The sequence below is a fragment of the Gobius niger genome (assembly GCF_951799975.1).
Source record: "Gobius niger genome assembly, chromosome: 6".
NCBI lineage: Eukaryota > Metazoa > Chordata > Actinopteri > Gobiiformes > Gobiidae > Gobius > Gobius niger.
In genome coordinates this window covers 33,234,104-33,246,142 of record NC_136857.1, presented here as the reverse complement: position 1 = coordinate 33,246,142, position 12,039 = coordinate 33,234,104, and the positions used below count along the sequence as shown (strand labels likewise).

General features: G+C 42.4%; 1 protein-coding gene across 1 annotated transcript in view; it reads right to left on the bottom strand.

The window, feature by feature from the left end:
* The window catches only part of dennd2da (DENN/MADD domain containing 2Da), a 42,420-nt gene that overhangs the window by 23,156 nt on the left and 7,225 nt on the right, over window positions 1-12,039 (bottom strand). The window contains exons 2-4 of the mRNA XM_079558031.1: window positions 4,045-4,105; window positions 3,313-3,396; window positions 2,002-2,079 (exon numbers count right to left, since the gene is read on the bottom strand). Coding sequence (XP_079414157.1) covers window positions 2,002-2,079; window positions 3,313-3,396; window positions 4,045-4,105 — 223 coding nt within the window. The remainder of the gene's footprint in view (window positions 1-2,001; window positions 2,080-3,312; window positions 3,397-4,044; window positions 4,106-12,039) is intronic.

Genomic DNA, 12,039 nt, shown 5'->3' with positions numbered 1-12,039 from the left:
CCAAACAATGTTCAGACAATGTTGTGGTGAGGAGGAGAAACCTAACCCGCCTGGAGCAGTGACTCACACGGCGTCTGTCCTGCTTAATTCATGACCTGCTTAAACAACAACCACGCGGCAGTACCGGATTTACTCAGATGATCGGGACAGTAAAACACAGGCTAAAGATGCATCAGCCACCAGGCTGGTTCCCCTCTGAGACAAAGGCCTTGGGTGACAGTTTCAAGTATCTCGGAATCCCACAAGCCTCAAAGCAGTAACAAGGCAGTGTGAGGTCGGGGTGCAGAGTAAATCAGGCTTGAAGCATCTTTTTATATCTTTATTGGGTACCATGGATGCACAGGAGCCCATAAAGACATGGTCTGGAAACTTTTATCTGGAATAACGGCCATGCTCCAAGTGACTTCATTTCTTCACTTACAGAATGAACTCTTACAAACAACAATTTGTGTTTCAGGAGAAACTTTATGAATAAGAACAAGGAACTGCTGTCGGCACAGAATACACCCCAAGTTATGCAGGAGAAGCCTCTGGGAGAAGAGAATGGTTTATTGATGATTTGTTTATGATCTTTAAGTGAAAGGTTGAAGAACAACTGGTGTTCCATACATACATAAATCCTACTAATATTCATCTAAAATTGATCATGGTCTATAGTGATTCAGATATTTATAAATGATCCATACATTACACTATACTGAGTGCAGATAGTTTACATCCTTCTCACCTCATTAACAGTGGATCAACAGGCCTCTGTCATTAGGAAAGAGGATATTCTATTGAAACACTCGCACCGGCCTAGACAAGGGGGAAATCCCTGTTTCACAAAGGAGGAGTAGGAAAAGGGCGGGGCATTTCTGTGGAGCTTGCATGTTCTCCCAGGGTCTGCGCAGGTTTCCTCCAGGTGCTCCAGTTACCCCTACTGCTAAAACATGTACAATAGGTGAATCCTCCAGCCAGGTGAAACTGACCATCCGCCTGGCCCCCAATCACTGCGGTCGCACACTTCTCTTACATGCCGCCCCAGCTTCACCGTAACGTGAGCCTTTAAGTGCCACTCCCTGTATACTGAGACATCTGTGCCTCTGCTAGCACCCTGAGTAAGGTCATCTGAGCAGAAACATTTAAAAAGGCTTTTTCAATCATTGTACTTGTTTAGAATGAATGATCAAGGTCATTCACAGAAGCCATACCTTTACATGAGCAATGAGCATTCTACAATCGAATAGCAGCAGGGATAAAGCGCTCCGCCCTGCTGCACATGGAGAGGAGACGGTGAGTCCCATACAGCTCAGATGTTTTAAGGGTGAGAGCCACTATCAAGGATGAAACATCCAGGATCCATCAAGGAAAAGGCCCCGACAGATGACGAGCTCAGTGTAACTGTTATGTCCCAGACAATGGAAGTAAAGTGGGAAAGACCTGGTATAGACGGTCCTCTGTAAAGACAAACCAAGCAGACATGGTGGTGGTGGACAAAGAGCAGAGGAAAGCTGGTGCATAACAATACCAAGTGATTGCAACATCCGGAAAAAGGAACAGGAGAAATTGGAGAAATACCAGAAGTGAACACTTTCATCACAGCAGTGTGACTGGATGTAAGATCACCAGGTGACTCCTGAGGGGTGTGGTTAAAAGTATATATTAGAGTAGAAAGAGCAGACTCTAGGTCTAAAATATAGTATAGTTTTGACTGTTTTTATAAAGAATAATGGATGTTGTCAGAAAAACTAGAAAGTTTCAAATAAACATTGGAATTGAGTGCTCTTACAACAGACCCAGGTCAGCTGGTTTGAGAGGTGTTTTGTGCTTTACCAAAACCTCTGTCCAATTTAGTTTATTTATTTAGAAAAACAGGGACAGTGTACAATAAACATTAACCTCAAGGGGAGAGAGGCATTGTACCAGGTTATAGAACAAGTGCTTATTTCCACCCGTAGTCCCTGGACAAACGGGTAACTCATCCCGACCAGGGCGGGTGACGTGAACACTGAGTGTTACCTGCTAGAGGAGGGGTCCTGCTGCTCTCCTGTGGGCTCCGTGGGCTCTGGGGCGGAGAGGTGTCTTCAAACACGACGTCTGAACAAAACATGGAGATCAGGAGCCACCAACATTGGAGAAGCAACAATACATGATTGTTCGACAGGTCAGAATTGTCTTCAGATGTGATATCTTTAGAAAAATACAAATGCAAAATCTACAAATGTTTAACCATTATAACTGCCATTCCACACAGCCCGACCATGCACGCCACGATCTACGTGCACGTGTCGACTCTACCCCGCACACACTTCTGTTTCCACCACACACACACCCACATGTGTTGTGTGCTGCGCCCCCACAGAGGAGCACACTGTACAGATCGGCATTATTCCCCTCTGGGGCCAGGACTCCCCTGAAAAAGAGATTCTTAATCTCAGTGGGACTATCCTGGTTAAATAAAGGTCAATTAATTAATTAATTAATTAAAAGTTTTGTGAACTCGAGAACAAATGTGGACAAACACTGCCCTCTGGTGGGAGCTATGGAATCATTCAGAGGAGCCAAACTGTATTCAAACAGAAAAGAAACCGCTAAATACAACAATAATTCATATAAGGAGGTAAACTACATGCAAATGTTATGCTAGCATCAGCTAAAGCTGCGCTAACAGCAGCTAAATGCTAATATTGGCAAAATCCCCTTTTAGCACAGCCGTATGATGTTGTGAAATATTAAATCCTATGACATGCGTGTCAATAGTGAGGACTGTCCACTCTGTCGTTTACAATCAGAGGCCAGAGTCTGTTCACGTCACATCAGACACGGGTCAGTGGATGGATTAGCTCTCATGCTCTAAGAAAGTGCTATCCTTTATTTCCTGATCCAGGTCGTTCCAGAGATCAACTCCACACCTTGTGATAAACATTTCATGTCTGAAGGTTTTCGATTTCAAAAACACTGAGTTTGGGTGATTTCTGTTACCTACATTACGTCCATTATGAATAGCTCTTTTCTGCAGAATGATAAGGCTCTGTAACTTTCAGTATTTCCCCAGACTTCAAGGCAGTAAGTGATGTGTGGCAATACCAAGAGCAATAGACAGTATAAGGAGAATTGTCATTTCCACTTTTACTATAACTCCAAGAAAACTGTGTGTTTGAACATATTCTATATCTTCATTATCTAATTTCATTTAAACCTCTCTATATATTTTTTATTTGCAAATATCATTAACTTTTTTGTGAAACTTTGTTTGTTTCTGAAGTATCTAAAAGACATGTGACTTCCCCCCGTGCCCACACTTCAGGGAGACTGGGGTGCAGAACATACCTCTCCTGGGGCGGTTTGGCACAGACGAGAAGGACCACAATCCTCTGCGGTGAGTGAAGCCATCCTCCTGACTGTGGTGCCTCCCTGTGGACAGTCCCAGTCACGCAGATTAACCTCTGTACTCCCACCTGTTCCTCCTGTCTGGCTTTACCCAAATCTAAAAGCTTCTCAGAAAGTATGTGGAAACGCGCCACAAAAAAGTGACAAAAATGTGTGACGAAAACGCAATGAAAAAGAACATTTTAAAAAAGTGACAACACCGTCAGGAAAAATATGTTTTGTAGATCTTTAGCTTTCAAATGAGGCACCGGCCTTTAGGCTTTAACCTTTTAGATTTGGGTAAAGCTGGGCTGGAGAAAATGCACTTGGTTCAGGTGAGGGTTAAGAGGTTAAAGGGGCATTATGCAACTTTTCATGTAAAAAAAAAAAGTTGGTAATTGTGCATATTTTACTATGTAGTGACCCAGCGGCTGTATGAGTGGTCAGCATGGCGCCTTTACTTTCCAGACGCTCCAGGATCAATTGTTTGGAAGGTTTTCACTTCTGACCATAAAACCTACAAAACAATTGATCCTGGAGCCTTGTAGAGACCACCGTGATTGAAAGTAAAGGCGCCATGATGACCACAGATACAGCCACTGGGTCACTACAAGGTCAAATACACACACACATCAACTTTTTTTTCCACATAAAGAGTTGCAGACTGCCCCTTTAAGAGACAGCGCTACTTACGCTTGATGCGCAGAGACGAGAAGCTGAAGCTCCTTCTGGAGGACGGGGAGAACTCTGCCTTCTGAAACACACACGTCCACAACATTAGGACAGGTCTCAACAACAGAACATTTACTCCCCCTGATCATCCGGACAAATGACCCCACCATCATCAGGGACCACACAGACAAATAATGGTCAAACTCCAATCGAGAAATGTTTTGATTAGGGTAGAGTCGAACTGGAGAAAATGTGCTTGGTTAAGGCGGGGGTTAAGAGGTTAAAAAGTGATTTGATCCTGTCCCAAAAAGGATTAAAGACCAGCGAACAAAAACACCTGTGACTCTGCAGGAGACAGGCCTCCAACTACAGCTAATCAACTATTGAAAAATAATAAACACAAACTCAAACAGAGCAATAATGACATGACAATTATGTATTTTTGATTTAAAGCTAGGGTAAATAAAAAACATATAAATATCTGTCTGTCTCATCCAATCAGAAGCAGAATTAGCACGAGGAGTCTCCTACAAACGTTCACTTTAAGTTTACTCATTGACATGTCCCACAGCGGAGCTTTATGTGGGAGAAAAATGTTTAAAAATATATAACTATTTCCATGCACCTTTCACAGCCAAGATAGTGGCAAGTTGCAGCCCTACACTAAAACACCAACCCAAAACGCACACAAACCAGACAACGAAAAGATGACAAAGATATGGCAAAAAATGCAAAAACTTGATAGCAAAAACTTACTTAGAGATTAGAGAAGTTGTGTTGGTCTTAGCTTTCAAATGAGGCGTTACCCTGGCCTATAGGCTGGAAGCTCTCCAGTCAAGAAGCTCTTAGAAAATGTGCTTGGTTAAAGTGAGGGATAAACAACAACATTTTTTTCACCTGGTTCTCCCAACAAGGACCATACAAATATGACAACTGCAACCACGGCCAAAACAGAACCATCGACATCTTTACCAACAAGTCCTATGTATGCACTAACTTTGCCAAACCAAAACTCAAGGGAAGGGTTGCAGAGCACAAATACGCCATTCCAACTCAAAACCTCAATTATCCTATGGCTAAACATTATAAGCAAAGCGGACACAGTAACCCGACCAGCCTAAGAGCCGTGGTCATTGAATGCATCCCACAGGACCCTAGGGGTACGGACAGATTGAGAACCCTCCTGCAAAGAGAAACATTTTTGAATGCCACAAGTCCCCCGGGTCTGAATGAGGAGATTGATTTCCTACCATTTCTTTAAATCTCTTTCTCTATGGAGCTGCTGTTAGCTGCAGTGTTTTGATGATGCAGCCTCTTTACTTATTTCTCTGCTGTGTTATACCACACCATACCTTTTTGTAAAGGTTTGTTTCTTCTCATAAGGTGCACCTTATCTGTGATTGTGTTTTTAAACTACTAGATTGTTCATGTAGTTTTGATCAGCCTGGTCTACCATCACTGTATATGATCTTCTGCTTATTGCAATTGTGTCCATCCATCTATCCATTTTCTTCCACTTGTCCGTTTCCGGGTCATGAGGGAGCTGCCCACATCACATTGCACCCCCCCTGTGGCTCCTCCTGCAGGTGGTGGGTCCACAGAAGGACGGCCTCATGGTTCTAACCGGGCCTGTTGGTCTCTCATAAGGGGCTTCTTAACCACTCTTTGTCACTTAGGACCTGTTTGCCCTGGGAGACCCTGCCAGGGGCCAGAAGCCCCCAACAACAGAGCTCCAAGATCATTCGGGTGCTCAAACCCCTTCATATCAATTGTGTTTTTACAAGTAATGTTTTGTCACATAATCAATTTGGTCACATGATCTACCAATTTAAGTTGATCATGCAGCTGGTGTATTCACATGTCCTGATGAAAACTCGTCCACGTTTTTTTGATTTAACATTTTACTGTTGGGAAAACACTAGTTTTAAAGGGGCAATATGTAAAAGTTGATATTTGACCTTGTAGTGACCCAGCGGCTGTTTGAGTGGTCAGCATGGTGCCTTTACTTTCCATCACAGTGGGCTCTAGGACGCTCTAGGATCCACTGTTTGGAAGGGTTACACTGCTGACGGAGCTTACAAAACTATTGATCAGAGCATTGTAGAGACCAGCCACTGGGTCACTACAAGGTCAAATATCAGAATTACCTTTTTTTTAAACTAGTTCTTCCCCCACAATGAAGTGTTAGTTAAGTTTATAATTGTGTGGAATGATGAAAGTTGCAGTGAAAAAGACCATCTCTGGTGATGTGTGTCAACTGAGTGAGAACTCATGAGGGCCACTAAAGGTTGGTTTGAAGGCCACACTTTTGGACCCCCTGACCTATAGGCCTTTAAAGGGATATTTCAGGATTTTTCACATAGGGCCTCATTTCCTAGTTATCCAGAGTGTGGAGATTTCTGGAGACATTTTATTTTGTAATTCATGCAGTTCTTATATTTGAAGAGTTTTGTGGCGCTAGGCTAAACAGTCTGACCCGCTCCACAGAGCACCTGAGGCAAATCACTTATAACGTCTGTGTCGATAGAATAATTTTTGGAATATAACTGACCTTGCATCACATGAATGATCGTATTATGAGGGACTATTTTCTAGCAGATCACTCCGCCGCTGCATAGCTTATACAACCACGAAGCTGATGCTGCTCAAATATAAGTTATTGGACATCAAAAAGGTTAAATGATTCTATTGAAGTACAAAAAAATATTTCCAGAAATCAGCAACACTCTGGATTACTAGGAAATGAAAAATCCTGAAATATCCCTTTAACCTGACCAACACAGCTCCAACAGCTCGGAGAACACTGACCCACCACGGATCATTCATCATTCACACAGAGCTCAGGAGAGAGAGATTTGAGTTTTCAAACGCAAAAACAAATATCAATCTACAAGTGTGACTTTTTTAACCTCCGCCTGAACTCAGCACATTTTCTCCAGTTTCTTTACCCAAATCTTAAATAGTGTAATGCCTCATTTGAAAGCTAAGAGCACATCACAAAATTCTAAAGAGCGTACCGGACCAAGAGAGAGTACAAAAACAAGAGAGAAGGTCCGCACAGTATCCTTTGATCCACAGAGAAGTTATTGCTCACACCGTTTGTTTTTTTCAAATATTCCACTTAAGACTTTTAATTTTGAGAATACTGTATGATATTAATGTATTTTTGGAGGCTCAGTAAGTCCAGTAAGCAAAAAAAAAAAAAGTAAATAAAACTTACTGTGGGAAAATCACATGATACATGTATGACGAGAGCAGAAGTCGACAAAGAGATCTGAGATTTGAAAGTAGAAATATCTATGTGGGTTTTGAAGCCATTGTTCTTTGGGAACCCAGAGGACTAGGAAGTTATTTCAATGTCAGATATCATCTCCCTCTCCGTTATGGATGTGGGCACTTGTACGTTGGTCTGTTTGTTCAAATACACAATAATGAAGAGCAAATGTACATTAAATCTGCTGTTCAAATAAAAAATGCATTTTTTACTTTGAATATCTTGTAAATGCATGTCACGTTTTTCCCCATTGAAAATTAAGTTTTTTTTAACTTTCAAATTTGTTTATTTTTTACATTTTAAATGCATGTCTGATTTTTTTTTATTTTATTTTTTTTCCCACATTGAAAAAAAAAAAAACTAGTGCTGCCCACAGACATGGTTTTAATGTAGCCTAAGTGAAAGACATCTTATCACGTATGCCGTGGAAGCTGTGCGAGGTCTGGGAGGGCGTCCCAGAGTCATGAGAGGCCATCTCGGACAAGCACCAGGTTCATCTGGAAATGCTCCAGCACTTACCATCCCATCAGGAGCATGAACGGGGGACTTTCATTGATCTTTATTTAGAATTGGGTTTAAAATACAAAGAATTAAGAGTAGTGCTGGCCAACAGACATGGTGTTCCTGTTGGCACTCAAGGCGTAAGGAATACTCCAACCTGGCAGCTCTGGTTGAATTCATAACCAGAATGATACAGTCGTGTGCACGGTTCTGGACAGCAGGGACACCGGAGGATTTTACGCCAAGTGCAGAGAAAATGGTTTAGGTGTGAGAAAGGAAGACGTGCATTATCCTCAGGGAATGGGATCCAAGCGGTGTGTCCAGAAGGCAAACCAGGAGACTTTTTCTGCCATATTGACGACAAGTTGAAGAATTCATAAATTCAGCATTGACAGTAGTATAGATTTGTTATCCCCGGGCCAAAAGAGCGCACTATGATTCAGAGGCGGTGGTGCGCGCTGGGAGATGGCTGTTTTCGTACTCAAACAGGCCAAACTTTTGATTCAAGAGTAGCCAGCGCCTCTGGATGGGATGGGTGGAAGTGCTGGAGCCTTTCAGGACGATGATACCTCTGACACGGGCAGGGCAGGATTTAAGTAAAACGGGCCCCGGGGCTAAAGTTTTTTCAGGGCCCCCCATAATCAATCAATATTTATTTATATAGCACCTTAACAACCTCTGTACATATACTGTATGTCTGTCTGTCGGATACTCTCTCTACAATTAAAGGATAAATGAATTATATATTTTATTTGAACATGCACAAGTAACTTCTTAAACATAGGACTAGTTTAAAAAAATGACAAATTTGTGAAAAATATACGTGGGTTAGGAAGAACCTCTGCGACTGGTGGGGGGACTCCTTTAAAAGGGGGTCTTAGGGTCCTACCACAGATCTTTTTTATTTTAATGGTGCATTTTAACAGACCAATAGGTATATGTTCTTCCCAGTGTCAACTTAATGAAAATGGCCCAGATCTTGTTTAGTCCTGGCTTAGTCCTGGTTTAGACCTGGCTTAGTCCTGGTTTAGACCTGGTTTAGTCTTGGTTTAGCCCTGGCTTAGTCCTGGGTAATCCTAGTTTACAGGCCGCACAGAGCATGCATTTTTCTCCCTATGCCCACGGGCTCTTCAACCTGCTGGGCCCCTGGGCTTAGCCCCTGTAAGCCCCTTCATAAATCCGGCCTTGGACAAGGGGGCCACACCGTCTGTGAGCGAACACGTTGCTTGCGTTTGTGAACAAAGTGGGGCGATGACGCAAGAGTGACCACACAGCAGCAGCATCTGCCGCGCCACAAAGAGAACAGGCTTCCTGTCAAATCAATGCACATGCATGAAACATGACATGTCTAATTGAAATAACATCACTACACTCGCTTTATCTCGCTTTTCAAATTATTTGAGTGACTTTTGAATGGTGATTAGTAACTAAATATAATTACAACACAGTCCGGGAATGTTGTTTACTGTTGTCCTAATGCTGGATATGGAAGTCTTTCTTTCGGGACACTAGATCCACGCCCCCAAAAATACGATTGATTCTATCTTCTAAACACGCTGTGCCTCACGCGGACATTGTAGCCACTTTCAAACCGCTTAAATGAAAGCTAAGAAAAACTCGCAGCGCAGCTCTTTGCACGGCGCCGGTGTGGCCCCGGCCTAAACAAGCGTCAACAGTGGATAGTTGATCATAAATACAGGCCAGTTTTGTGCAGAGACTGACTGAAAGCTGCCGGTGCTGAATGTGTATTCTGTAGGCTATGAGGTCCATGGGATGTGGGGCTGCACAACGCAGGAATCTGGGCTGACACCTCCACAATCAGCTAGACAGTTATGTCGCAAAGTTTTGCGAAATAAAGCAATAAAAACATTTCTCGTCATGTTTCCTGGCGGGAACCATAGTACTTGTTTTTGATGGAAAAAAATCGTAGGTGAGTTGGTCAACCAATCAATTATTAACCAATCACAAACTATGAGAGTGAACCGTCATACATATATCAACCAATCGACCCTGCCGTAGGAACTAACCCACAGATATAATATACAAGAGCTAGCCGGTGTTCCATTCAGCCCCATTCATAGTACAGGTCCTGAGTCGTCTGTTAAAAACGTACATGGCTGCTCTCTCTCCTCCTACGCAGTCTGTTCCATAAAAGGGCAAAAAGGCGGGAAGCCCCGCAGAGCTCCAGAGCTCAGAGTTAATGCACTGAAAATACTTCCACTATTTCGGGCCGATAAACAAAAACCAGCGTGGTTAAAAATATTTGGCCTACTCCAGTGTGGTCACATGGGTCATAGCAATGTTTAGAGAAAGAAAAACTCCAGGCTTTTAAGCTTTTCTAGAGAGATATAGAGAGGCTCTCCACGTCACAAGCTTTTGGACAGTTTTTATTTAGAGCAGCCTGTGTCACAGCCCTGTGTCAGTGAGAGGACCGGGGGCGGGGCCTCCACTGAGAACCACTAAAACTGGACATGTGTCACAACACAGACTAAAGTGCATATGACAGGTTTATTATTATTCCTGATGACTGATTTGATCAAATTATATTTGTATGAAAATAAAGTTGATTTCATTTGTTTCAGAAGAAGAGGGAGAAACTCATACAGCTCTAACTCACTGGTGACACGTCTGCACAATAGGAAAGCAAAATAAATAGTTATAACTGTCATATGCATTTGAAAAACAATCATGCCACAATCTGATTAGCATCTTAACATTGTTATAACAATTAATGTGTCATTTTGAATATGTGTATTTTTACCATTATGTTGCAATGTAATTAGTTCCTGTAAAATGCATTAAATTACAGGAATTGCATAAGTTCAGTTCAAAATTTTCTGAGGGAGAACCCCCTCCCCCGAACCCTCAGGTGCTAAGCACCCCGAAAGTTGAAAGTCTAAGATTGCCCCTGATCCTAAGATATTACTACGCCTTGCAATATAGTTCCCCTTTTTATCGGCTTAGAAAGTTGACATGTTTACTTTTGTGTAACTATACTTGGATTGTGTAACCGCTCACAAAGCCGTATTTGAATAGGGGAAACGTGGAAGAGCTTGGTTGTTTATAACTTCACCCCTGTTTGGGTCCATGAAGAGGACAGACATGCTAGGGTTGGGCGATGTTCCCTTATTGGCCGTTGACGATGTTTACAGTGAACCATCGTGATGGACGATGATATCATCCATTTCTCATTATAAGCATTTTTTTAAAGACATTTACATAGCCTATATATAGCCTGTATATGCTGCATATTACTATGTGAGATTGCAGGATAAATGGATCTAAACAAACATGATCTGAACAGAGTCATGGAACATGAATGTTGCAACAGAAATGTGTTAAAACTGGTGCGTAAAATCTGAGAAAAGAACGACTTATTCAGAGCGTCAACTCCTCCTCAATACCAAGGCTCTTATCACACTAATACAAATGTAAATCGGAGCTTATTATTTGCATTTGCTCAATTTTAACGTAATGTTTAAGAAACAGTGGGTGAACGGGACAATATGTACACGTTTGCGTCGTAGCTACATTTTTAAAGCTGCTCCACGCACCGCCCGGTCCGTGAGCTGTAACCTCGTAACTCCTGCACCGCGCCTCTTTCTCTCCTCTCTCTCTCCTCTCTCGGTTCTTTGTCAGAATAATCCAAACCCATGGGCGCTCAGCTAGCTCCGATGTGAGAGCCATCTCGTCATTTTAAAACGGTTTAAGTTTCCATATGAAGCAAAGCAAAACCACGCACTGTTAAACTCTGAGCTGCAGAGAGAGAGAACACATTACGGCGAACACATCATGGCTTCTGGCAGGCTACTGACACTAGCGTGCATATTAGTTATATTCGTGATTTAATTTACAGTGCAATCCCTGCAAAGTTTGCAGGTTTACAAGGCCCACAGAAGACCAGTGCGTGTTTCTGACAGGAGGGGGCGTGGCATCACGATGGTGGCTCTCCATCGTGATGTTGCCCATCCATCACGATGGACGATGATATCGACAACCCTACTACATGCTGACAATATCTTTGGTCTTTTTGCGTGACTGAGTGCACGTGTAAAAACCAGACAGGTACGCATCAACTCATCTAAACTCAGGTAAGAACATATCTCAGTATGGAAAAACAGAGGCCTGATCCTTTAATACATCTCCGATTGGATGATGAATGTCCACTGTGTACTCACCTACAAAAAATATTTTGCTTGCTGGAGGGCTGATTTAAATGCATTAAAAATATATATATATAT